Here is a 27,866-nt window from a genome sequence, read left to right as displayed (position 1 = left end):
CCATCTGGCTTAGGAATTCTGGGAGTTGAAGCCCACAGGTCCTAAACTTGCCATGGTTCCTTCCCCTCCCATTATGGTCTGTGAACCCAGCAATAAAAAATAGCGCACTAGCTGAGAATCAAACAAAAAATTGAGGGGATACTACCAATTTAACAAAGGCAATGTTGGTATTCTCCATAAAGTTTTTTGTTATATAATAAAAAGTAGAATTAGCTCAGTGTAAATAAATTCATTTATTGTCTTGTAAATATTTCTCTTCCCCTGAATAGCAATTCTCCCGTTTGATTTAATCCCTCCGGACCATACAGTCATAAAACATCTTGCCTAGAGGATAGCAGCTGCTACTACTTTGATAAAGATCAAGAATACCTAAAAATGAAAATAACATTTACACAGCGGTCTCATGCTCAGCACAAGGTGTCCTAAGGCTACAGCAACTTTTAAGTATTGAGGATCCAGGTAGAACTTTCTGTATTCTTGAGGTCAGCCACTTTTAAGAGACATGGACTTCAGCTTCCAGATGGCTGGGGAATTCTGGGAGTTGGAGTCCACAGATCTTAAAGTAGCCGAGGGTAAGAAACACTGCATTAAGAGATATAAGTGCTATTGGAGAATACTGGCAGAGGCTGAATATTAACAGAGCTGGAAGGGACCTTGTAGGTCATTTAGTCGCCTTCCCCTAGCAGGAGATGCTACTACACCCTTTTCTGACAAATGGTAGTCCAATCTCTTCATAAAAGCCTCCAGTGATGAAGCTAATAATGATTTGCTGGAAGCTGGCATTTACTTCCAGGTCCGGCAAAAACCAGCTCATAGCAAACAATGGGTTTGCTTAATGACCGCCGCAAAAGAGGTGGTAAATTCAGATTCTGCTTCACAACCATCATGACTTAATGACTGTAACTGCCAGGCTCAATTTCGGTTGTAACTTGAGGACCAGCTGAATTCACTTTGTTGAGACAATGAAGTTATTAAACCAACATCGTCTCTCCATGAACCTTGTGCTCCAGTTCAACAAGTCCAGAAAAAAACATAAGGCAGTCTTCAACTTATGGCCACAATTGAGCCCAACATTTCTGTTGTCAAATGAGACTTTTGTTAGGTGAGTTTTGCCCCGTTTTACTTCCTGCCACAGTTGTTGCGAATTGCTGCACTTCTTAAAGTTAGGAACACGGCTTCCACGTTGATTTTGCTTCTCGGAATGTCACAAAAGGGGAACAAGACGTTGCAATAGTCATAAGTATGAATCAGTCACCAGGCATCTAAATTTTGATCGGGTAACCACGGGGATGCTACAATGGTTGCAACTGTGAAAAACTGTCGTAGGTCACTTTTTTCAGGGCTGTTGTGACTTTGAACCGTCACTAAATGAACTGCTGTAAGTTGAGGATTGCCTGTATTTTTTCGTGCCAGAGTGTTGTGACACAGAGGCTGTCTAGGCCACTACTAGGATGTACAGTGGTGAAATGCAATTTTTTTTACTACCGGTTCTGTGGGCGTGGCTTGGTGGGTGTGGCTTGGTGGGCGTGGCAGGGGAAGGATACTGCAAAATCCCCATTCCCTCCCTATCTCACTAACCTGCTTTCCAGCTCCGTTCTCCTGTTCAGGGCAGCAAAAGAAGATCAGCTGGGAGGCAACTGGGGCGGGGCCAGCCTATTTGCTGGTTCTCCGAACTACTCAAAATTTCTGCTACTGGTTCTCCAGAACCCGCTGGATTTCACACCTGATGTACACCATTCAGAATTGGGCTGCGGAAGTGGTGGACGAGTGCGCGTGCGCAGCTCCACTGGGGCATGCAGCAGGTGACTTAAGCGCAGCTCTATCTGTACGAGCAGCTCTCTCACAAATGGAGTTGTATGCGCATACTCATCCGTTGCTCGCATGAAACCATTCCCCCCCCGCCAGTCCGCAAAGTCGGAAAGGTTGGAGATGGCAAATCCTACCCAGCAGGGTTCCCCAACCTCTGGTCCGTGGACTGGCACTGGGCCCCAGCATGCCAGCAACTGGGACACACAAACAAGGGAAATCCCATCCATGAGATGTAAAACCAAGCCCCCTCTGATCCATGAAAAAAATCTCTCTCCACGGAATTGGTCCCTGATGATGCCCAAAAGTTTAGGGCTCACTGCTATAACAAGATTTGAGGGAGGCAAAAGTCTGATTAAGAGCCTGCTATATGTTGTCATGCGAGGCCATGTGGCTTGCCCCAAGTTACTTATTATTTGTTAGTTTAATATTCCCTCTGGCCTTCAAAAGCATCACGGTGAATAAATAATAAGGAATAGCAAGAAGTCACCAGAGTTTTTGTCAACAAAGAACAGACACGAAAATGACTCAGTGTGAACATAGGAGCAATGAAATACAAGATGGCAAAACCCACACCGTCTCACGCATCCTTTCTCACATCATAGGTTTTAGAGGTTTTGACGGATGGCATGAAATGTTTTATAACGCTAGCAAAAGAGGCAATTGCTGGGAGTAACAAAACTTTTTAAAAATTTCATTCGGAAAAGCCCGGAAAAAAGAGGACTTCTCTGTAAGGTGTAGGTTCCCCTCACACATATGTGCTAGTCGTTCCTGACTCTAGAGGTCAGTGCTCATCTTGGTTTCAAAGCTGAAGAGCCTGTGCTGTCCGAAGACGTCTCAGTGATCATGTGGCTGGCATGACTAAATGCCAAAGGCAGCCGGAACGCTGTTATTTTCCACCAAAGTGGTCCCTATTTTTCTACTTGCATTTTTTATGTGCTTTCGAACTGCTAGGTTGTCAGAGGCTGGGACAAGTAACGGGAGCTTATTCGGTTACGCAGCGCTAGGGATTCGAACCGCTGAACTGCCAACTTTTCTGATCGACAAACTCAGCGTCTTAGCCACCGCTTCCCATCAGAACCATGTTTCTTATTTTTATGCTTCTTATTTTTTCTCTCTTGGTATTACAGCATGTTTTTCCCTGGAAATTCCTTTCCATTCCATCATTCCCAAATCCTAGGGCCTTTGGTCCTGCTGGGTTCCTGTACGGATTCTCTAATTAACATTTCCCCCTTAAACTTGCTTTCATTAATGTGTGAGCTACTACAGATTCCCTTACAGAAAATTTTGCACCTGTGCCATATGGAGGAACTCAAGCTGAGAACACTTGTATCCTCTCCATGAAGGAAGAGTGGTCTGATGCCTCTGCCAAGAATTGCTACCAGGCTGAAGATTTTACCTCACTGAGAACCTTAATAGAGAACGTCTCCAAAGATCTTTTTCAAAAGGCAACAGGACTTTGCTTATTTTTAAACATTTTGATTCTCATCCAAGAAGCTTTTTCAGAACTGAAGAAGCTTCTAAGATTAGAAGTGAAACGTTTTCATTAAAAAAAAAAACACCCAAGAAAGTCCTGTTGTCTTTTGGAAAACCACATTTGGGAGAACCATGAGCTGGATGATTGAGAATCTCCGTAGACATTTAATAGCAATAGCACTTAGACTTATATACCGCTTCGCAGGGCTTTTACAGCCCTCTCTAAGCAGTTTACAGAGTCAGCATATGGCCCCAAATTATCTGGGTCCTCATTTTACCCAACTCAGAAGAATGGAAGGCTGAGTCAACCTGGAGCCTGGTGGGATTTGAACTGCCGAACTGCAGCTAGAAGTCAGCTGAAGTAGCCTGCAGTACTGCACTCTAACCACTGCGCCATCTCGGCTCTCTAATTTAATACAGAACAAAGGGTCAGGAAGAGGCATTTAGAATTGAAATCAGCTAATCTAAGCTCACTTATTCACGGGAATCCTTATCAAAATACCCAGGAGATATATCTTTCCAGGTCCTGTTTGAATGCATTCGCCGAAAGGGGCGTCCAGCATAATTGATCCAACCTCACAAGCTTTCTTACTCCTGTTGAATGTTTTGAAGTTTCCTGGCATTTATCTGGAATCTCCTTCCTTACATACATTCTCCCGCTTAACACCCTGGAATGTAAGGGAACAAGCCCATCATGACTATTGCCAAGAGTTTTCCTTACTATAATAAAGAAGTGGAGATCTTTAGAAGTTCTTCATTCCTCTCCTAGACATCTGATTTTTGAGAACATCAGTTAGGTGTCCCACAAGTGCTTGTTCTTCAAACTCCTTGTCCTGTAGAAGTCTTTCCCACCTTGATAACATTGACGTGGTCATTTTCCAAGATGAATTCTTGTATGATATTAAGGCTCTCTCTGGCATGGATTCTCTGATGCCTCTTCAAATTTCCTCTCTCGTTGAAGCATTTCTGGCAGTGAGGACATTTGTACGGCTTCTCGCCCGTGTGAATTCGCTGGTGTTTCTTCAACGTTCCCAACCGGTTGAAGCCCTTCCCGCACTGAGAACATTTATAGGGTCTTTCACCAGTGTGGGTTCTTTGATGTCTCTTCAGGATTCCCGCCAGGCTGAAACATTTCCCACATTGGGAACACGTGTATGGCCTCTCTCCGGTGTGCGTCCTTAGATGCCTCTTCAGGATTCCCGTCTCTCTGAAGCATTTCCCACACTGAGTGCACTTGTAGGTCTCCCCGGTGTGAATCCTCTGGTGCATCTTCAAACAGTTGGTGTGACTGAAGCATTTCCCACACTGGGAACATTTGTAGGGCCTCTCGCCGGTGTGAATCCTTTGGTGAGTCTTCAGATTTCCCGACTGGTTGAAGCACTTCCCGCAGTGGGAACATTTGTACGGCTTCTCCCCGGTGTGAATTTTCTGGTGCTGCTTCCAGTATTTGGCCTTGTTGAAGCCCTTCCCACAGTGAGAACATTCGTACCATTCCTCTTCGGGATTGCACACCGGAAGTCTGCTAAGTGAGTTTGGGTTAGTCAAGGTTTTCTCATATTCGGGAGAAATATTACGTGTTTTCCCTAGATTGTTCAAATTATTCCCTGTTCCATTACCAGAGATTTCAACTCTTTGCTCACTTAGGATGTGTTCCTCCTCATGACTCTTCGTTGAAGTATGTTGGTAGCTGTCCTCAAACCTTTGCGGACATTGTCCCAATTTCTCCGTACAAGCTAATGAATTCGGTTCCACTTGATTGTGGTATCTTCTATCATATTGGGAGAATAAGGGCACATTATTCTGTTTGGACAGAGAGGCCTTTTTAGTAAGAGCAGTAGTAAATTCCTGTTGAAGCGAAGCATGGACGGGCTTCTGCTGTAGCTGCTCTCTCGACTTATGACTTTCTTCTTCCATTTCTACTTTTATTGGCAGATTCCCCGAATTAAACTCTTGATCTCTCCTGCGTCTTGACTCCGGATCCTCTCCTTGATTCTTGGAATTCTCCACTTTGATCTCTGCTCCCAGGATGCTCTCTACGGAGGAAGGGAAAGAAATGTTAACAATGAGGTTACTTGCTCCCAAGGTGTTTCTCATATCCTTCTGAATGGTGTTTCCGTCCAATGAATATCTTTTTGGCTCGAGGAATGTATTAAAATTCCCCCTTACCAATAAGCACAAACATCTCTGTCACTGCGTTTATTTGGTTTGCCAGCTGTGCCTACATTCTGAGTTATACGGTGGAATGAACTGACTTCTTATCTAAGCTTCACTGCAAATGTCACACATTAATTCCATACCTTCACTTTACTTTTTTTTCTTTTGTCCGTCTGCCAAGGCAGACAGGAACTTTGCCAAGATGTAATTATTTAGCTAGTAAGTTTGTATTTTTACTTTATTTACAATAAAATGTTTTTCTTAAGAATATACCTCGGGTTTATTTTGTTTATTTAAAAAGTATGCTTCAAGGAAATGCCACGATTTCATACCTCGTTAATTTACAGGGCGGAATTCACACCCTGACAATCTCAGCCTTCTGATCCAGACCCGGTCAAGTTAACAGAACCCAAGAAATAGTGCAATTCTATTTTATTGATCTTATTTTATAGATTTTATTGGCTGACATATCAATCTTTCCCAATCTTGGCAACTTTAAGGTACGTGGATTTCAATTCCCAGAATTCCCTGCCCCCGCCACATTACCACGGAGACGTCTTCGGACTGGGCCGGCTCTTCAGCTTTGAAACAGAGATGAGCACCGCCCCCTAGAGTCAGAAACGACTAGCACATATGTGCTTGGGGAAATTTTACCTTTATTGTACATCTATAACCGTCTGGTTTGGTACAGCAACCAAACAGAACAGATTTCAATGGATAGTTAGGATTGCCGAAAAACCCACCACAATTAGCCTGCTTTCCACTGAGGGCCTAATTATTGCACGAAGGAGGACTGAGAAGGAGGACTGAGAAAGTATCTATAGATCCCTTCACATCCTGGACATGAACTGTTCCAACTTCTCCTCTCCCTATAGTTCTAACACTATAGGCCAGGCATGTCCAAAGTGCGGCCCGGGGGCCAAATGTGGCCCTTTTTCAAATTTCAAGCGGCCCGCAGCCTCTTCTCCCCACTGGAGTCATTTGTTTAGTCTTTCATAAAATACCATATTTTTCGAAGTATAAAGATGCATCTTTTTCCACTCAAAAAAGAGGCTAAAAATCTGGGTGCATCTTATACACTGAATGCAGCATTTTTTGCCTCCCAAAACTCTGCCCCCTTCACCAAAATGGCTGTGCATAGCCTTTAGGAGGTTTTCAGAGTGCTCCTGGGGGCTGTGGAGGGCATAAATGAGCAAAAAACGCGTCATTTTTTGCTCAACTTTGCCCCCCCCCCCTAGCCCCCAGGAGCACTCTAGAAGTCTCTTAAAGGCTATTCATGCCCTTTAAAAAAAAGGCCCATTTTCGTGAAAAATGGGCCATTTTTGGGAGAGTGCAAAAACTTTTTTTTAAAATTTGCCTCTTCAAAATCTTGGTTCGTCTTATACTCTGAAAAATACGGTAGTTAATTCGCATTTAATGTTAAGGGTTCAAAGAATGTCAGGCTGAATGATCGGCCCCACACATTTTCACCTCACCAAATCTGGCCCTCCTTGCAAAAAGTTTGGACACCCCTGTAGTATAGGCCATTGCATGCCAAAACAACTGGACAGTTGTTTTTCCCCCTCATGCCATCACTCTGCTGAACATCTAATTCCCACAGCACTATCTTATACCTAAGTAGATTTACCCATGTGGTATGGCTGTATTATTTTTATCCTTCTCATTTGTTCCACCTCCTTCTCTTGTTGGTATCATTATTCTGAGTATTATTACTTTATTATTCTAATTATTATTATTTTATTGTTCTGCGTGTACACCGATAGCTTATGCACTGAAGACAAATTCCCTGCATGTCTAATCACACTTGGCCAATAAAGTTATTCTATTCTATCTATAGTATACGACAAGAATACCAAATCAAGGCCAAAATAAATTACTCTATCCACCAGTGATAAAAGTATTTGTGAAGTTTTTTTGCTATGAAAAATAATGTAAATTAGAATTTTGTTAGTTTTACCCTGTTTCCCTGAAAATAAGACCTCCCCGGATAATAAGCCCAATTGGGCTTTTGAGCGCATGCACTAAAATAAGCCCTCTGGCGAAAATAAACCCTCCCCCAAAATATTGCCACACAGCAGCAGCCATGAGGTGACCACGCTCACCGCTTCCTGCTCCTCAAAAATAATAAGACCTCCCCGAAAATAAGGCCAAGCGCTTATTTTGGGGGTCAAAAGAAAATAAGAGCCTATCTTATTTTCGGGGAAACATGGTAGTTGCCATTACTACTTATTACAACTGTTATTTAAATTACCTGACACTCTATAGTAGATTTCTGACTTGAGGTTTTGTTCAGTTAAAAAAAAAAATCTCCAGGACCTTTACATGTAGAAAAACATAAGAGCAAAGCTTATGGTTTATATTCAGGACGAAACACAAGGTGCTTCTGTTAGAAAATTTATTGACAGTGACATTGAAGTTGTGCAGGTGAAGGAAAACATTTCACAAATTAGAAAAACTAAAATTTGATGTAATTTGCCTACCAGAAGTGCACATTCAAAAGAGATATGAATATTTATTGGCACAACCAAAGCTTGGAAAAATGTTTACTACATTTGGTGAACTGTAAGAAAAGAGGAGTGATCTTCTATATTAAAGACAATATCCCAGCGAAATTAATTTATACAGATGAAGAGGGAAGAATTTTGATGGCGGAAATTATGGATAACACTAAAAAAAAATACTTTTAATTGCAATTTATGCTCCTAGTGAAAAACAAGATGAATTCTACCAAAAACTCCACAAAAAAATTTCTGATTTAGACTATACTGATATTTTGTATGATGGGAGACTTCAATGGCATTGTAAACCAGAACGTGGACTACAAAACACACAAAGCAACAAAGTTAAATAGAAAATTGCTTCCGAAATCCTTTTTCAGGATGATAGATGAAACAGATCCTTGCAGATTCTTGGAGCTGTATGTGATCCTATGGTGCTTGAGGGACTTCAGGGGCGCCAAACCCCACCTGCCTCATCCATTCTCTCTCCTGTATCCCACCAGATACCGAAACAGTGTCTACAAAGTTTGGTGGTGCGTATCTTGCTGTCGGTATGTTGGTGGCATCAGTATCGATGAGATAATTGTGAACACGTCAGTGATTTTATTCGGATGAAAGTCCATGGGCCGCCCAAGGATCCGCCATCTTACAGCCAGAATTCCAACAGGAACTCTCTATGATCCGACTTGCTCTTGAGTGACAGTAGTTATACAAGTGAGCCCACCTCTCGAGACCTCTGGAATCTACAGAAGAGAAAGAAAATTGCACAATATTATTACTCAGCGTATTGGATGAAGGGTTTGTTTCCACACTGATAGTCCTCAATTTCAGTATCAGCATTCAAAAAAATAATAATAATGTTGGCTTGAACATAAAGCTACATGCAGTTAATCCTCGACTTATGACCACAATTGAGCTCAAAATTTGTTGCTAAGCAAAACTGTTGTTAAGTGAGCTTTGCTCCACTTTACAACCTTTTTTGCCATAGTTGTTAAGCGAGTCGCTGCAGTTGTTAAGTGAGAACCATGGTTTTAAAGTGAATCTGGCTTCCCAATGGACTTTGCTTGTCAGAAGGTCTCAAAATGTGAGCCCAGGGCCTGAGACCATCATAAATATGAACCAGTTGCCAAGCATCTGGATTTTGATCACGGGACCATACGGAGGCTGCATCGGTTGTGTGAAAAAATGGCCGTAAGTCACTCTTTTCAGTGCCATCGTAACTTTGAATAGTCACTAAACAAGTGGTCGTAAGTCAAGAGCTACCTGCATAGCAAAAGGGCAATTTAATCAACCCACCTTGGAATGGCTTCATGAAGTTCACATCCAGAGGGAAAGGCTGCCACGCCAACGACGATATGTGGTATTTTAATTTTGTCCCAGGAAGATCACCAGGTGGTGGAAAGTCCAGTTTGCCTTTGAGCAGGACTCTGTCAAGGACGCGGTGGCTCAGTGGCTAAGACGCTGAGCTTGTCGATCCGAAGGTCAGGCAGTTCGGCGGTTCGAATCCCTAACGCCACATAACGGAGTGAGGTCCGGTTATTTGTCCCAGCTTCTGCCAACCTAGCAGTTCGAAAGCATGTAAAAATGCAAGTAGAAAAATAGGGACCACCTTCGGTGGGAAGGTAACAGCGTTCTGTGCCCCTTCGGCGTTTAGTCATGCCGGCCACATGGCCACAGATAACGTCTTCAGACAGCGCTGGCTCTTCGGCTTTGAAACAGAGATGAGCACCGCACCCTGGAGTTGGGAATGACTAGCACAGGTGTGCGAAGGGAACTTTTACCTTGATTGTCAAGGTGCCTCTCCTGAAAAATGCCCCCATTGCTCCTTTGTCCATATGCACCCATGTCAACCATAGTGAATGTGTATTGGGCATCATCACACATGCCCTTCAGCACTACGGAATGACGTCCTTTAGAACTTAAAATATTCGCTGCCACAAGGAGGTGGGGCTTTAATTTGTACATGTTTTCTATTGATTGCTCTGACACAATTCTGCAGCGTCCCCCCAAAAAATCTGCTGCGATGTTCAGCCGTTGCTATAGTTTGGGGGAAGGATGCCAATTCATCCCGCCGCAGCTTTCCAGATGGCTTAGCCAATTTCAGTCAGAATTAAAGATACCGTCATAGTTCACATCCCGTAGCTTGCAGCCACACTCTGCTAAGCAGCACCACAGGGTAGGAATCTCAGAGTCAGAAGCAGAATAGAGCTGGAAGGGACCTTGGAGGTCTTCTAGTCCGGCCCGCTCCTCAAGCAGGAGACCCTACACCATTTCAGACAAATGGTTGTTCATGTTGTGGCCTGCAAGCAGCCAATGGAGCTGGCAGCAGATTCGGACAGTGAGGAGGTTGAGGAGGAAGATGGGCCAGTCCTGGAGTCTGGGGAAGGCTCTGATGAGGACTCTGTGTCGGAGGCAGAGAGGGGGCCAGAGCCGTATGCCAGTTATCAGCTGCCTTCAGAGTCAGACATCAGTGAGGCAGACAAACAGCTGGAGCCTGTTCCCTGTGTGCGCATGCGCAGAGCTGCCAGACGAAGGTCACAGCTAAAGAACAGGGGTCGACTTGGGAGTAAGGCCCCAGGTGGACGATGAGTGGCCCTTCCCAGAGGAAATGAAAGAGGAGCGAAAGTGGAGTGGAGTTTGAAGGAGACCATTAGTTCGCTTAATTCGTTCGTGACTCTCTGAGTCTCCTTGCCAAGTTTTATAGATATCGGCCTGTCAGCTCTCCAAGCCAGATAAGGTGCGTGACCGTAAATCCTCCTTTAAAAGGCTTTGCCGGCTGTGAATGAGTAGAATTCACTGTAGATTAATAAAAGTGCAAAGACAAGGAGTTTGTTTCATACTGTTGGGCAGCCTCTGTCACAACAGTCCAGTCTCTTCTTAAAAGCCTCCAGGGATGAAGCACCCAACACATTTGAAGGCAAGCGGTTCCATTGTCCTCACTGTCAGGAGGTTTCTCCTCAATTCCAGGTTGTTTCTCTTAAGTTTCCATCCATTGTTTCTGTTCCTGCCTTCTGGTGCTTTGGAGAATAAGCCTTTCTGTGGCAGCCTCTCAAATACTGGAATACTGCCCTCATGTCACCTGTGGTGCCGCACGACACAAGTTATATTCATCCTTTTTGTGGCCTGGATGTATTCAGGGGCCTCACATACAGATAGTCCTCGACGTATGACCATAATTGATCCCAGAACGTCTGTTGCTAAGTGAGGCAGTTGCTAAATGAGTATTGTCCCCATTTTACAACCTCTCTTGCCACAGCTGTTAAGCAAATCACTGCAGTTTTTAAGTTAGCAATACAATTAAGCTCCTCTGCTTTTCCCGTTGATTTTGCTTGTCAGAAGGTCGCAAAAGGGGATTGTGTGACCCCGGGACACTGCAACAGACGTAAGTATGAGTCAGTTACTAAGTGCCTGAATTTTGGTCATTTGATCAAATGCTGCAATGGTCGTTAGGTGTAAAAAAATGGTTGTAAGTCATGTTTTTCAGTGCTGTTGAACTCCAAGCGGCCACTAAACAAATGTTGTAAGCTGAGGACTACCTTTGTCACCTCTTCCTTTTTCCTCCACTTTAGGTTGCAGTGTATTCCTCGGCATGGTACTGCCACAGTTGATCCTCCAGGAAAGTGTAGGCCCTGAAATCTTTCCTCAACAAATCTGTCAAAAACGTCCGGGTTTCCTCGTCCATTATTCAGCTTGTATTGCCGCTTCTTTTCACAAAGAAACTGCTTTTCTTGCCGATTTTGGTTTCCTGTGGCCTTCTATGTTTTCTGTACTTTGTTGGTTTGATTGTCCCCTAGCCAGACATTAACATTCACAGAAACAAAAAGGCAACAGTTACGCAACCGTCTTCAAACAAAAGAGGCAACATTCCCTTGACGTGAAGTGATGCAGAAGTCTCAATCGTGTCTTATGCGGAAGAACATCAAGACAGGATAATCTTGAATTTCTTTCTCACACCCTTCCCGTGTCTCTGGACTACGTTTGGGTTTTTGTGGTGGCTACTACCTCCTCTGCACATATTACCGAGCCACTATGTAAATAAATTTGCTAATAGAAACATAGTTTATATTTGAAATATAAATTTTTATACTCTCTGGGCAGCTTGCAAATTTAATAAATACCATATTTTTCAGAGTATAAGACACACCTTTTTTCCCCCAAAAAAGAGGGTGGAAATCTGGGTTCGTCTTATACACTGAAAACAGCATTTTTGGCCTCCCGAAACCCCGCCCCCTTCACAAAAATGGACATGCAGAGGGTTTGGGAGGCCTGCAAGGTGCTCCTGGGGGCTAGGGAGGGGAAAAACGACCGAAAACCAGGCTATTTTCTCCTCGTTTCCCGCCCCCCAGCCTCCAGGAGCATTCTATAAGCCTCCTAAAGACTATGCATGCCCTTTTTTTGGCAAAAAAACAGACCTTTTTTTGCTCAATTTTGCCCCCCCCTCCAGCCCCCAGGAGCACTTTGCAGGCCTCTCAAACTCTCTGCATGCCCTGTTTTTCACAAAAAAATGAGGCGTGCAGAGGGTTTGGGAGGCCTGCAGAGTGCAAAAACTTTTTTTTTTTAATTTACCTCTTCAAAATCTTGGTGCGTCTTATACTCCAGTGCGTCTTATACGCCGAAAAATACGGTAAATAAATAAAAGCCACCCAGAGTGGGTTTGGATTGTGAGCTGGGCATATATAAATGTAATAAATCTAATAAATCAATAATGCAAATATGGATTTCAGGTTAAGGATGAAAAATTATTTTTTGAGCATTCTTTGCCCAGCTATATATATTCCCTCCTCAACACTTTCTTCATCTTTTGGTCTAAGTGACTAAAAAACAATACGGTATGTCTTTTGCCCTTTTGGAGGTTAAGTAAATAGGTAAGTTCCTATTTCCTTAGAATAAGAAAAATGGAAAGTGTTCCTATTGAAAGTAAGGAGACAACAGAAATCAGAACACTTTCTGATTATCCGGTCATTCCCTTTCTTACAAAATCCATGTGTTCCTTATTGAATGCTCCGATTCGGAGTTCCCCAACGTTTCTGGCTTTGCGGACCGGCGGGGGAATGGTTCTGCAAAGGCGCCCAGCACATGTGCGCATGTACAGCCCCATCTGCACAAGCAGCGTACACATACGCCTGCCGCTCACTTAAATGGAGCGTGCACGCATTCATTGGCCTTCTGCTTGTGCAAATGAGGATGCGCATGCATGCAAGCGTGTTCACCAGCCATTTGCATGGCTCGGTTGCAAACCCCGCACGGCCCACTAGTAGGCGGCAGCCCACAGGCTGGGGACCCCTGCTCCAATTGACTTTTCTTTGGAGGTCAGTAAATGGAATTAAGGATGTGGATATTTATTCATTGATTTATAGGTCTCCCATCTCACCCAGCGCTGACCCTAAGTGGCTTGCAACCAAACAAAACACAAGGTAAAACATTAAAATAATAAATATTAACAAAATAATATAATAAATATTAAAGATAAATTAATCAATAAAATAATACAAACCAAAACAAAATAATGAATGTTCAATATCAATTTAAAAATAAATATTAAGATTAATCTTGTCTCCAGACAAGATGAGAGGCATCAAATCTAATCTAATCTAAAATCAAATCTAATCTAAAATCAAATCTAATCTAAAACCAAATCTAAAATAAAACCAGATCTAAAATAAAACAAAATCTAAAATAAAACAAAATCTTAAATAAAACCAAATCTAAAATAGAACCAAATCTAAAATAAAACAAAATCAATCTAAAATAAAACCAAATTTAAAATAAAACCAAATTTAAAATAAAACCAAATCTAAAATAAAACCAAATCTAAAATAAAACCAGATCTAAAATAAAACCAAATCTAAAAAACCAAATCTAAAATAAAACAAAATTTAAAATAAAACCAAATCTAAAATAGAACCAAATCTAAAATAAACAAAATCAATCTAAAATAAAACCAAATCTAAAATGAAACCAAATCTAAAATAAAACAAATAAAAAAACCCAAAAGAATAGAAGAATAGAACAGAACAGAACAGAACAGAATAAAAGAGTTGAGAGGCTAACCCTTGCCAATTTGACTGAATGGCAATGCCCGCCTTACTTAAAGAGCCAATGTTTCTGTGCTCCGGCTGGAGAGCCTCCGGGGTCGTCCTTTTAGGAACAGGCTGGACCAGATCCCACTTGGCTGTCGGCAAGCGAACCTCTCTCTCCTTCAGGTCTGTGACTGCCTGTAAAGAGTAAGAGACAATCATGCCCTTCTCATCCCACTGCAATAGAAAGAAGCTTGAAGAAAACTTGTACCCTCACTGTAAAATCCTGACCTATTTAAAATAATTTCCTTTACTGATCAATTTTTTATTATCACAAGAATGCAATGGATCCTCTATTACAGTGAGGGTGAACCTATGGAAGTGGCACACAGAGCCATCTCTCTCTGGGCACACGAGCCATTGCCCGTTGCTCTTCCGGGTTCCAGCACACCAGCCAGCTGGTCTTCACACAGGCGGGAGAGCTACACATGCACGCCAGAAAGACCAGGTGGGCGGTGTGCATGCGCACGCTAGAGGATAATCTTCCCAGCATGTGCATGCACACCGGGCAGCTGGCCTTTACATGCACATGTACACTCCAGAAACTGGAAGATTATCTTCCTGGCATGTGCATGCGCAACAGGCATCTGCTCTTATGGTTTCCGGCACGCACGCTCCCATTTTGGCACTCAGGTTCGCCAACACTGCTCTATTATTAAGCGTGTCAAATTCTTGTCGGCAGGGCATCGTCATTTGACGTATCGCAACTCTCCCCCCTTTCGCTAAACCGGGCATCAGCATGGCCAGTGCGTGACTCACCTGGCCTGCAGACTGCGAGGTTGAGAGCCCTGCTCTATATTAACAATGCAGGAAGTCTTCGACTTAGATCCGTTTAGTTAACAATGGTTTCGAATTACAATAGCATGGGAAAAGAGTGGCTTATAACCAGTGGTGAGTTTCAACATTTTTTAGAACCTCTTCTGTAGGTGTGGCCTGCTTTGTGGGAGTGGCTTGCTGGCCATGTGACTGGGTGGGAGTTGATTGCCGGCCACGTGACCGGGTGGGAGTGGATTGCCAGTCATGTGACTGAGTGGGAGTGGCTTGGCAATCATGTGACTGGGTGGGCGTGGCCAACTTGTAAAATGTGGTGAAACTCACTTAAAAAACGCTCTTGCTTAGCAACCAAAATGTTGGCTCAGAAACTCGGGCATTTGAAGCACGCAAGTCTTATAGCTGTCAAGTTACAAGACCCTCGCACCCCTAACCCTTTAGGAAAAAAAATCCCAGGGGTGTTCAAACTTGACAGCTTTAAGACTTGTGGACTTCAACTCCCAGAATTCCTCCTCCAGTCATGTTGGCTCAGGAACTCTGGCATTGAAGTGTGCAAGTCTTAAAGCTGTCAAGTTACAAGACCCTTGCACCCCTAACCCTTTAGGAAAGAAAAAGCCCAGGGGTGTTCAAACTTGGCAGCTTTAAGACTCATGGACTTCAACTCCCAGAATTCCTCCTCTCGCTCTTCATCTTGATGATGTGCGGACAGGCGGGGGGGAGGGAGCTGGAACCGGTTCTAAATGGCACTGTAGATTTGTGGAACCTCTTCTATAGAAGAGGTTAGAACTGGCAGGAACCCACCCCTGCTTATGACCCATCCTCAAACTCTGCATCACTCCCGCAGTCACAATTGCAACATGGGCGCAAACGATGCTCCGGTGATCACGTGGCCAGCAAGACTACACCCTGAGGCACATGAAGCGCGTCCCATCGCATTGGTACCTATTTATCTACTCACATCTGCATGCTTTCAAAATGCTAGGTGGGCAGGGTGAGCTGAGGCTAGGAACAGGGGCTCAACCCATTGTGTGGTCTGAAACCCAGATCGTCAGCTTTCTCCTCAGTTCTAGGCTGCTTCTCTCCTTGATTAGTTTCCACCCATTGCTTCTTGTTCTGCCCTCAGGTGCCTTGGAGAATAGTTTGACTCCCTCTTCTTTGTGGCAGCCCCAGAGATATTGGAACACTGCTATCATCTCTCCCCTAGTCCTTCTTTTCACTAAACTAGACATACCCAATTCCTGCAACCGTTCTTCGTAAGTTTTTGCTTCCAGCCTCCTAATCCTCTTTTTTGCTCTTTTCCGCACTCTTTCTAGAGTCTCCACATCTTTTTTTATATTACGGTGACCAAATTTGGATCAAAAACTTTCGAGTTGACAACCTCGGCGTTTAACTGCTGAGCCATTGTGCTTCTCTCATGCTAATATTTCGCATTACCAGTCTGGTACAGGGCAAAACTCTCTCACAAAGGTGACACACCTACCTCTTTCAAAGCAGTTTGGACCATCCCTAATCTTTCGGAAGGAAGCAATGAGCTGGGAGGGTCTGGGGATTCGATTCCAGGTCCTGCAGGAAATGAAAACAAGACATTACTATAAGAAGAGGCAAACTTAAGCGGCTGGACAAAACGGCTGCCCACAAGGGCTCCTTGTGTTCTGAACCAAGCAGAATCTTTGCAAGAAGGAATTTTGAACAACGGTGAGAAATTGCCTCTCTTGCAACCCCCTTTCGTTTCCATTTTTAGAAATCGCTGGTCGATTTTCTTTTCTTACGTATCTTCCTGTAAAGGTAAAGGTTCCCCTTGCACATATGTGCTAGTCATTCCCAACTCTAGAGGCGGTGCTCATCTCTGTTTCTAAGCCGCTGTCCGAAGGTATCTCTGTGGCCATGTGGCCGGCATGACTAAACGCCGAAGGTGCATGGAACGCTGTTACCTTCCCACCAAAGGTGGTCCCTATTTTTCTTCTTGCATTTTAAGTGAATCCCTGGAATTAATAAGTTGGTGACTGGCTTGTGAAGTGTATCTGCCTTCCCTGTGGACTTTGCTTGTCAGAAGGTCGCAAAAGGGGACCACATGACTCCGGGACACTGCACCCGTCGTAAATATGAGTCAGTTGTCAAGTGCCTGAATTTTGATCACGTGATGCTGCAATGGTGGTAAGTGTGAAAAACAGTCATAGGTCACTTTTTTTCCGTGCTGTTGTAACTTTGAATGGTCCCTATAAATGAACTGTTGTAAGCTGAGGACTACCTGTATGTAATTAACTCAATTAAAATTCATCAATAAAAAGAGAGAGAGACTTGTCCTCAATGCCAAACCACAAGCCACCAATTCCCAATGTGCCCCACGGGCAACTAAGACTCTTCCAGGACAGGAATGCTCAAGCCCCATAATCCTTGCTCTGGCCAGCACCTGTCGGAATTACTACAATGTATCCAACACAGGTCTGCCCTTGGAGACTGATCAGACACTGTACACAATGAAGGAAGTGGTAGCAAGATTATTATCGAATTATGTTTCCCTTTTTTTTAGTATTTGCATTTTTTATTGTGTTTTATTGTACAACGTCCACAAGATCTTTATCGAGCGTTTTTCAACCACGTCTATTTGCTACTTACCATATTTTTCGGAGTATAAGACGCACCTTTTTCCCTCAAAAGAGGCTGAAAATCTGGGTGCGTCTTATACACTGACTACAGCATTTTTTTGCCTCCTGCAACCCTGCCCCCTTCACCAAAACGGCCGTGCATAGCTTTTAGGAGGCTTTCAGAGAGCTCCTGAGGGCTGGGAAGGGCAAAAATGAGCAAAAAATGCTCATTTGACAAAAAACGGGCCCATTTTCACGACAAATGGGCCGTTTTTTGCTCATTTCTGTCCCTCCCTCCCAGGAACACTCTACAAGCCTCCTAAGGGCTGTTCATGCCCTTTAAAAAAAACGTGCCCGTTTTTGTGAAAAATGGGCTGTTTTGGGGAGGTTTGCAGAGTGCACCCCCCCCCTTTAAAAAAAATTGCCTCTTCAAAACCTTGGTGCGTCTTATACTCCGGTGTGTCTTATACTCTGAAAAATACAGTAGTTATTTCTTCGAGGCATTTTCTTAATCTACTTCCAATATTGTTTTACTTTTGGGCATGTCCACCACATATGGTAGAATGTTCCCCGATTTTGTCTGCATTTCCAGCAGTCTGGTGATATGTTCAGGTGCATTTTGGCCAATCTCGCTGGGGGAAGATGCCATCTGTAGAACGTTTTATACATATTTTCCTTATAGGCTACTGACATTGTCAATTTATAATTTTCACTCTAAAGTTTCTCCCATTTCTCCAATTCGATATGGTAGCCGAAGTTTTTGGCCCAAGTTATCATATTTTCTTTAACTATCTCCTCCTCCATTCTATATTTCAATAAATAATGGTATATTTTCTTAATCAATTTATCCTCTGCACCTTGTAGAATCTTATCCAATTCTTGTGGTTCTTTTTTGGAATCCATATTGTTCTATGTCTTTCCTATATCTAGCCTGAATTTGCATGTATGGCCACCAATTGATGTCTCTGGCCTGCTCTTTCAGTTCTGGTTTGTTTTCAGTTGGTCATTAGTAAATCTTTGCATCTCTTTATTTTATCTATATTTAATACGTTTGGATAAATTAATGCTTCCATCATTGAAAGCAACCTTGGCAATTCTTAAATGTATGGACTTCAGTTCCCAGAATTCCACTGGGGGGGAAATTGAAGTCCACACATCTTAAATCTGCTGAGATTGAAAAACACCGTACCAAGCTGTATCGTATAGCCAGGGCAAAAAATTATTCCTTCCGAATTCAGCTACTCCAGATTGGGTGATCCACCTAACTTAACTGCATTTTATCAAAATTAGCTCTTTCTAGGAAACCCATCGAGGTCAAGAATTCTGCCCTCAGTTTAAGCATCCCACAATGGGGAAGGGATTTGGTGTTTGCCCGTTCCTACCCAGGATACCGATCTCCACTTCAACCGTTTCTCTCTTCACGGCTTCTAAAGGCCCCTTCTCAGCACATTCGAAATTGGTGTGTTCTTCATTTGGTGGCCCCTGAAACAGGGAAGACAAGTCCTACTCAGAACAACAGGATTCATTGTGCCAAAACCAGGAATCTCGGGGGCTGGTTTTCATGGAGGTTATTGTAGATCAGGGGTGTCAAACTCAAAGCCTGCGGGCTGGAGCTGGCCCGCGGGGTGCCCTGGAAACAGTGAAAGACCGGCCCGCGGTGCCTCTGCCAGGAAAAACGGAGCTCCATTTTTGCTTACAGAGGGTTGCAGGAGGCTGTCCCAATTGAAAACGAAGTTCGGGAGCCCATTTTCACTGGCGGAGTGTTCGGGCAACCAAAGGTGCCCCCGACACGAGTGATATCAAGTTGGCCACGCCAACCCTGCCCATGCCCACCCCAGCCCCTCAAATACAACCACGAGGCAGCCCTCAATGAAATCCAGTTTGACACCCCTGTTGTATATTATGTGACTGAGTTACACAATACCCTGCAAAGTTCTGGTTTGCTCAGTGCTTATTCAGTATCTTTAGTGTTGCTGGATTTGCCCTGCAGGAAATGCTCTGCCAGTGAATTTTCTCCCTGCAATTAAGTTCTCCGAGCTTACAATGCTCTGCACGAAATTAAAAATGAAAATATTAGCTCAAGACACTTTGTGCAGGTAATCCTCGAAGCATGACCTAATATCGAAGGCAGGGGTGTCAAACTCGATTACATTGATGGTCGCATCAGGGTTGTGTTTGACCTCAGGGGGGCCAGAGTGGGTGTGGCCAGAATGGGCGTGGCCAGCTCAACATCACTCGTGTCGTGGGTGGGGACACGCTCTGCCAGTGAAAATGGGCTCCCAAGCTCCATTTTCGACCGCGAAGACCTCCTGCAACCCTCTGCCAGCGAAAATGGAGCTCGGGAGGGCTACAGGCCAGTCCGTTTTTGTTGGCAGAGGCACTGCGGGCCAGTCCTTGACTGTTTCCAGGTTGGCCCCGTGGGCCAGAATTAAGCACACTCCGCGGGCCAGATCCGGCGGCCAGGCCTTGAGTTTAATACCCCTGATCTAAGGGGTTGCCATAAAGAAGAGGAGGGTCTACCTATTCCCCAAAGTCCCTGAAGGCAGGACAAGAAGCAATGGGCGGAAACTAATCAAGGAGAGAAGCAATTTAGAACTGAGGAGAAATTTCCTGACAGTTAGAACAATTAAACAGTGGAACAACTTGCCTCCAGAAGTTGTGAATGCCCCAACACTGAAAGTTTTTAAGGCGTTGTTGGATAGCCATTTCTCTGAAGTGGTATAGGGTCTCCTGTCTAGGCAGGGGTTTGGACTAGAAGCCCTCCAAGGTCCCTTCCAACTCTGTTATTCTGTTATATGAATCTTAACTACACAAAGTAATAACAATCATGATTTCGACTGCATTTTGAAAAAGGACTTGGAAAATTATGAATCATATTTTATTTTATTTATTTATTATTCGTATTTATAGACCGCCCCTTCTCCCGAAAGGGACTCGGGGCGGTGTACAGTCACTAAAATGCGTTATAAAATACATACATAAAACAGTTAAATAATTAAATACGTAGGTGGAGGAGGTTGCAAGACTGTATATAGAATAATAAATATAGTACATTAAAAGCTTATTAAAACCCCAAACCCAATTAAAATGAATAAATCCCCGGGAGGTAAAACTAAGAAAGTGCCAGGCCAGCTGATTGAAATAGGTGAGTCTTTAACTTTTGCCGGAAGGAACGGAGGTCGGTGGTAGTTCGAATGTCTGGGGGGAGGTCATTCCAGAGGGTTGGGCCCATCACAGAGAAGGATCTACTCCTAGGTGTCGCCCGCTGGCATTGCCTAGCAGACGGCACCAGGAGGAGCCCCTCTCTGTGTGAGCGGATAGGTCGCAGGGACGTGTGTGGTAGGATGCGATCCTGCAGATACCTAGGTCCTATGCCATGGAGCGCTTTAAAGATGGTAATCAATACCTTGAAACGCACCCGAAAGGCCACAGGTAGCCAGTGCAGCTCGCGCAGGAGAGGTGTTACGTGGGAGTAACGAGTACTTCCCATAATAACCCGCGCGGCTGCGTTCTGAACTAACTGCAGTCTCCGGATGCGTCCCAAGGGAAGCCCCATGTAGAGGGCATTGCAGTAGTCCAGGCGAGACGTCACCAGCACATGAGTGACCGTGCGCAGGGCACTCCGGTCCAGTAGGGGGCGCAATTGGCGCACCAGGCGAACCTGGTGGAACGCCCCCCTTGCCACGGCTGCCACATGGTCCTCCATTGACAGCCGGGCATCGAGGAGGACGCCCAAATTGCGCGCCCGCTCCACAGGGGACAGCTGTTCGCCCCCTATGGCCAGCGATGGGGTCAGCTGGCTGAACCGAGGCGCCGGTACCCACAGCCACTCAGTCTTGGAGGGGTTGAGTTTGAGTCTGTTGTCCCCCATCCAGACCCCGACGGCTTCCAAACACCGGGACATCACTTCGACAGCCTCGTTGGGGTGGTTTGGGGTTGAAATATACAGCTGAGTATCATCAGCGTAAAGGTGGTACTCAACCCCAAAACCACGGATGATCTCGCCCAGCGGCTTCACATATGCATTGAACAGGAGAGGCGAGAGGACCGACCCCTGTGGCACCCCACAAGTGAGTGGCCTCAGGGACGACCTCTGCCCCCCTGTCAACACACATTGCTTCCGGTCGGAGAGGTAGGAGCCGAACCACCGCAAAACGGTGCCTCCGACTCCCATCCCCTCCAACCGGCGCAATAGGATACCATGGTCGATGGTATCAAAAGCCGCCGAGAGATCTAATAGGACCAGGATAGAGGAACAACCCCTATCTCTGGCCCTCCAGAGATCATCAACCAACGCGACCAAGGCTGTCTCAGTGCTGTGCCCGGGTCGGAAGCCGGACTGGCGTGGGTCTAGATAGTCGGATTCGTCTAGGTGTCGTGGAAATTGCTGCGCCACCACATTCTCAACAACCTTCGCCACGAAGGGGAGGTTGGAGACTGGACGATAATTAGCTAGCTCCATTGGGTCGAGCGAAGGTCTCTTGAGCAAGGGTCTCACCACCGCCTCTTTCAAGGCGGTAGGTAAGTATCCCTCACCCAATGAGGCGTTCACCAGGCCCAGGAGCCAGCCTCGTGTCACCTCCCAGGCTGCCAGTACCAGCCAGGAGGGGCACGGGTCCGTTAAACATGTGGTAGGTCGCAGCCGTCCACGCAACCTGTCCAAATCCTCGGGGGCAACAGAGTCAAACTCCTCCCAGAATGGTCTCTCAAGACTCGCTGTTGGCAGCTCGTCTGGTCCACTGACGGAGGCCCACCCGCTCCGGATCTGATCGATTTTGTCCTGAAGATATTCTCCAAACTCCTCTGCTCTACCCTGTAAGGGTGTCTCCCGCACCCCCTGCGATAAAAGGGAGCGGGTCACCCTAAACAGGGCGGCAGGGCGGTTATCCGCGGACGCAATAAGAGCAGCACAATGTCTACGTTTGGCCGCTCTTATTGCCACAAGGTAAGTCCGCAAATAGGCTCTTACCTGTGTTCGGTCAGATTCGGAGCGTGAGGACCTCCACCTGCTCTCTAGATGTCTCCTGTGACGCTTCATCACCCTAAGCTCCTCAGTAAACCAAGGAGCCCGGGTGGGTCGATGCCGCAGGAGAGGTCGCAAAGGCGCAACCCGGTCCAAGGCCCCAGTCGTCGCCCTATTCCAGGCGGTCACCAGGTCCTCGGAGCGGGAGCGGGACAAGGCTACAGGAATTGGCCCAAGCTCCATCTGGAATCTATCAGATTCCATCAGGTGCCTGGGGCGGTACCAGTTTATAGAGTCTGGTTCCGCCTCCTCGGGGTGGGGGATAGCGCCAGGGAAGTCCAGCCGGAGGGATGAGTGGTCTGACCATGACAGGGGCGTGATGACTAAATCCCCTATTCCCAGATCACTCGTCCACTGTTCAGATACAAAAATGAGGTCCAGTGTGTGGCCCCCTTCGTGAGTGGGGCCCTGCACTAATTGGGTCAGGTCCATGGCCGTCATGGAAGCCATGAACTCCCGAGCCACCTCGGAAGCCGCTCCCGTTGACGGCAAGTTGAAGTCCCCCATGACCAAAAGTCTGGGAGTCTCAACTGCCGTCGCTGAGATTAGCTCGAGGAGCTCGGGCAGGGCTGCTGATGCATAGCGAGGAGCCAAGTATACAATCAGCAAGCCCCACTGCCTCCCTGGGCCCTAGTTCACACCAAGGGACTCACACCCGGGTATCTGAGGGACAGTGAACTCCCTCGGCTCTAAACATTTCCGCATAACCACCGCCACCCCTCCACCCTTACCCAGGGCCCGAGGCTGATGGAATGCACGGAAACCCGGTGGGCACATTTCCACGAGGGGTAAACCACCCTCGTGGCCCAACCAGGTCTCCGTTATCCCTGCAAGGTCTAGCTCCCCCTCTGAGATCAACTCATTAATGAGGGGGGCCTTGTTGGTGACAGACCTTGCGTTGCAAAGCATCAGCCGCAGGCCCTGGCTCTGTAGGACCTGTCCACCTAGACTGCAGGGGTTGGTGCAAGCGACCGGGCGTAACCAACAGCCGCGGTCTCCCAACCGACCTTGGGATCTTATCCTGTCCTCGCATCCCCTCCTCCCCGCGACCGTTGTAATAGGACAACCCTCTGCTTTAGTGACCTTTATATTCCCCCCCTCCACCGCATCCCCGTCCTTCCTGGACTCACCTGTCTGTCCGGCTCTGGCCCTCCTCCCGGTCTGATTAACCCTCCCCCCCACCCTGGGACCCCCTAAAAAAGATAAAAAACATTTTACTAAAAATCCCCTTAGCTTCCGGTTCCTGCACCTCTCGGGGTCCACGAACCCGTCCTCGAGGCGGGCCCTTGAAAGAGCCAAGGGCCAAGCCTGCGAGAGAGGGGCCTCCCGCAGGCGAGCAAGTCTAACCTCGAATACGTTATTAAAAGTCCCAATAGGGTAAGGTACTGATAAAACAAAGTTGATAGGTCATAGCCGGCAGGGCTAGGGTCTCAATGAAGGACCAGAGTCTTAAAGTCTAGATGGTAAATAATAGTAAGTAATGTCTGGATGGTAACTTCAGAGGAAGATGGTAAGTAATAGGTGGTAAATAGATGGTAAATAATGTCTAGATGGTAACTAGATGGTAACTTCAGAGGGAGGGGGGGGAAATGGGAGGTAGTCAAGTGTCGCAAATGGTGGGGAGAGGCAACAGAACATCAACAGAATATCAACAGAACAATTTCAGAAATATTGGTGGTAGTGTTTAAAATTCTCACAATCACCAGAACTAAAAACAGACTGAAGTACATCATTCCCTGTAAGTATTCTAAGTGTTTCTAGCACCTGGGTCCATTTCAATCATGCAAACACCAAAGATGATATCATCAAATCATACCCGACAGGCTTCTGATTTGGTCCCTTGCTGACTCCGCAGGAAGTCCTCCACCAGGGCCACCGCCTGGAAGCACGTGTCCGGCCTTCTGGGTTGAACCCATCTCTGGAGCTTTGGAGGCAGGCTGGCCAGGAACTGCTCCAGGATGAGCAGCTCCAGGATCTGCTCTTTGCTGCGCCTCTCCGGCTTCAACCACTGGTGGCAAAGCTCCTGGATCTGCTTGTAAACCATCCGAGGGTCTTCCACCTCCTGGCAGCAGAACTGCCTGAAGCGCTGACGCCGGGCCTCCGTTTTCACCGCTTCCCCTTTCAAGATGGCGGCCTTCACCTTCCCATAGTTTTCCCGTTCTCCGATTTCCAGCTTCTGAAAAGCCTCTTCGGCTTCTCCGCTCAAGGACGGCAGGAGACAGGACACCCACTCTTCTCTGGGCCACTGGCAAGCTTGGGCCACCTGCTCGAAAGAGGCTAGGAAGACCTTGGGGTCTTCCCAGGGAGAAGCATCAGACATCTTGAACTTGCCCTCTCCGGGATGAACCGGTTGCAGGGTCTGGAGGAACTGCTGCCACTGCGATTCCCAGCGCTCCTCCATCCCAACGAATGGGGCCCTATCGTTCCTCTCAAATGCACCCCATCCTGCTTCTTCAGATGTTGAACTGCAAAACCCAACTCCTTGTTGACTCTCGTTTACTTCTGGAGCTGCCCTCTTGTTCACTAGCGGTGCTTTCTCTTCTGATGACCTTCGCAGATCTAAAATTTAAACCATTTTAAAATTCAGTTTCTTCCCTGAACGCCATCACTCTGCTAAACAAATAATTCCCTTAACACTGTCAAACTATTTAGTAAGTCTGCATTACTATTACTATTAATCTTCTCATCGTTCCTATCATCCATCTCCTCTCACTTATGACTGTATGACTGAAACTTTGTTGCTTGTATCATTACAAATTATATTCCTACCGTATGATTTGATTGCTTATTTGTACCCTACGACTATCATTAAGTGTTGTACCTTATGATTCTTGACAAATGTATCTTTTCTTTTATGTATATGCACCAAAGACAAATTCCTTCTGTGTCCAATCACACTTGGCCAATAAAGAATTCTCTTCTCTTCTCTCATTTCCACCAAAATATTGTAAGGTGGTATTCAGCAGGTTCTGACCAGTTTTGGAGAATCGGCAGTGGAAATTTTGAGTACAGGTAAAACTCAAAAAATTAGAATATCGTGCAAAAATTCATTTATTTCAGTAATGCAACTTAAAAGGTGAAACTAATATATGAGATAAGACTCATTACATGCAAAGCAAGGTAGTTCAAGCCGTGATTTGTCATAATTGTGACGATTATGGCTTACAGCTCATGAAAACCTCAAATCCACCATCTCAGAAAATTAGAATATTACATGCAATCAATAAAACAAGGTTTGTACATAGAACAATATTGGACCTCTGAAAAGTATAAGCATGCATATGTACTCAGTACTTGGTTTGGGCCCCTTTTGCAGCAACTACTGCCTCAATGCGGCATGGCATGGAAGCTATCAGCCTGTGGCATTGCTGAGGTGTTATGGAAGACCAGGATGCTTCAATAGCGGCTTTCAGCTCTTCTGCATTATTTGGTCTCATGTCTCTCATCTTTCTCTTGGCAATGCCCCATAGATTCTCTATGGGGTTCAGGTCAGTGAGTTTGCTGGCCAATCAAGCACAGTCATTGAACCAGGTTTTGGTGCTTTTGGCAGTGTGGGCAGCTGGAAAATGAAGTCAGCATCCCCATAAAGCTTGTCTGTGGAAGGAAGCATGAGCTGCTCCAAAATCTCCTGCTAGACGGCTGCGTTGATCCTGGTCTTAATGAAGCACAGTGGTCCAAAGTCCTGTTGCTCAGTGGTCCAAAGTCCTCTTTTCTGATGAGAGCAACTTTTGCATCTCATTTGAAAAACCAAGGACCCAGAGTATGAAGAATGGAGAGGCCAATCAAGCACAGTAATCCCATGGTTATTGAGCCAGTTTTTGGTGCTTTTGGCAAAAGTTGCTAAAAGTTTGGCAGTAATTGCTGCAAAAGGGGCCCAAACCAAGTACTGAGTACATATGCATGCTTGTACTTTTCAGAGGTCCGATATTGTTCTATGTACAATCCTTGTTTTACTGATTGCTGTAAATAACATCTCTTACTGGCCCTGCTCCCATCTATTCTCTGCCTCCAGAGTCCCAGCTGATCTGGAGGAAATGGGGATTTTGCAGTAACCTTCCCCTGCCACGCCCACCAAGCACCACCCTCAGCACCGGTAGTAAAAAAATGTGAATCCCACCACTGATTGTAAGGCGATGCAACGTTTCCAGGTCGTATCATATTCTAAAATGATTACTTAATAAAAATGAGAAAGCAGATACTTGGCTACTCTTCCCTCCTTCTTGTCTGTTTTAAAATGGCGTCTTCGGTCCTTTTCAATCCATTCCCTAATCTTACCAGTAAGTTAACAAGCCCCATCCAGTTCCACCCCCAAAGTATGGAAAGAATATAAAATAATCAAAGGAAGCCTTTAAAAACACGCTACTATGAAGATTCTCAATCATCCAGGTCATGGTTGTCCCAAAAATGCTTTTTTTCCCCAAAAGGCAACTGGACATTCTTGGTTTTTCTTTTCTTTTGCAAACATTTTGCTTCTCAACCACGAAGGAAATGAAGAAGTGAAATCTATTCAAAAGGGGAAAAAAACCCAGGAAAGTCCAGTTGCCTTTTGGAAGAAAAAGCACTTTTGGGACTTTAAAGGCTACCTTATCTTCTTTGAGTCTTTGGCGCTCTAGGAGTTTGTAGGAACAGTCTGACCTGATGATGTTACCTAGTCAGGTAGTGAGATGTTTGCAAGGAAACAACCACCTCAGAGAGTAACAAGCATCCCCCAGTTTAACCCCGAGTTAGGGATGCTCCCTTGTATTGCAACGCTCTTACTTTTGCAAATCAAAGCGGCCTCATATTGTCACACCGTGGAATCATACGAATTTACTGCCGATCCAGCGGTGAAGGGAACAACAATCACACTATCAGATTAAAATATCTTATTCTGGATCTATTCTAAGGGAAGCGCAAACCGCCCTCTCCTCTCCTCTCCTCTCCCAAAAGGGTTAAACGGGGGATCAGCTCACTCGCCGCTTCCATCCCAGCAGGAGCTCCGCGGACCCCACAGGAAAGACGGACAGAAAAGGAGGGGGGGATCGCCCTTCTTTGCACCCCAGGGGGAAAAACATCTTCCCCGGGTCTACGAGACCCCGGCCTGCACCGCTGCGCTGGAAAGGCAAGCTCAATGCTATACCGTGCAATGCAAGCGATGCAATGCAATGCAACCCGCCCAGGCTCCTTTGGGTTCGGGGGTGATCCGAATGGGGGGAGCGGGGGATCCCCGGGGCGGAGGCCTCTCGGTGCAACGGTCTGCCGCAGCTCCGGAGCGAACCTCCGCCTTCCCCGCCCAGGATTGCACGGCTGGAGGCCTCGGCAGCAGCCACACACACACCCGCCCGCCAACCTCCGGTCCGTACCGGCAGCGGCGGGACCCGCGCGGTTCCTTTCCTCCCCGGCGCCGTCCGGTGGGCGTGCGAGCGCTGGGGGACCCCCGGGACTCGCCGCCGCCGCAGCTGCGCCCATCAATCCCCGCCTCGCTTCGCCTTGACGC

The 27,866-nt window shown here is 45.9% G+C and overlaps 2 protein-coding genes across 3 annotated transcripts in view; both read right to left on the bottom strand.

Moving 5' to 3' along the window:
* LOC309397742 (uncharacterized protein) overlaps positions 1 to 27,866 on the bottom strand; it is a 295,216-nt gene that overhangs the window by 161,464 nt on the left and 105,886 nt on the right. The gene's annotated exons all lie outside the window — the stretch shown is intronic.
* On the bottom strand, positions 169 to 27,866 carry LOC309397507 (uncharacterized protein). Of its 2 annotated transcripts, XR_014176275.1 has the most exons (7): positions 27,733 to 27,866; positions 24,207 to 24,949; positions 18,750 to 18,849; positions 16,263 to 16,345; positions 14,023 to 14,149; positions 4,004 to 5,315; positions 169 to 369 (listed from the first exon to the last, which is right to left on the bottom strand). XR_014176275.1 is itself a non-coding variant. In XM_081963575.1 (6 exons), exons 1-6 carry the CDS (start codon positions 27,836 to 27,838, stop codon positions 4,102 to 4,104), a joined length of 2,373 nt encoding a protein of 790 aa, XP_081819701.1. In that variant the 5' UTR covers positions 27,839 to 27,866; the 3' UTR covers positions 1,955 to 4,101. The 2 variants fall into 2 exon arrangements, 1 of the variants encoding a protein (XP_081819701.1); XM_081963575.1 differs by lacking the exon at positions 169 to 369 and having other exon boundaries at positions 1,955 to 5,315.

This window comes from Natrix helvetica, assembly GCF_964273705.1.
Source record: "Natrix helvetica genome assembly, chromosome: 1".
Lineage (NCBI taxonomy): Eukaryota > Metazoa > Chordata > Lepidosauria > Squamata > Natricidae > Natrix > Natrix helvetica.
This window is presented reverse-complemented; position numbering and strand designations above follow the sequence as displayed.

Bases quoted from the DNA above. Each gene is read 5' to 3' on its own strand.
- LOC309397507 (XM_081963575.1), bottom strand. From the start codon at position 27,838: ATGGGCGCAGCTGCGGCGGCGGCGAGTCCCGGGGGTCCCCCAGCGCTC. The intron at 24,950-27,732 runs GTACGGACCGGA...TTTAAATTTTAG, and splicing joins CGCGGGTCCCGCCGCTGCCG to ATCTGCGAAGGTCATCAGAA. The intron at 16,346-18,749 runs GTAGGAACGGGC...CATTTCCTGCAG, and splicing joins AGTGGAGATCGGTATCCTGG to GACCTGGAATCGAATCCCCA.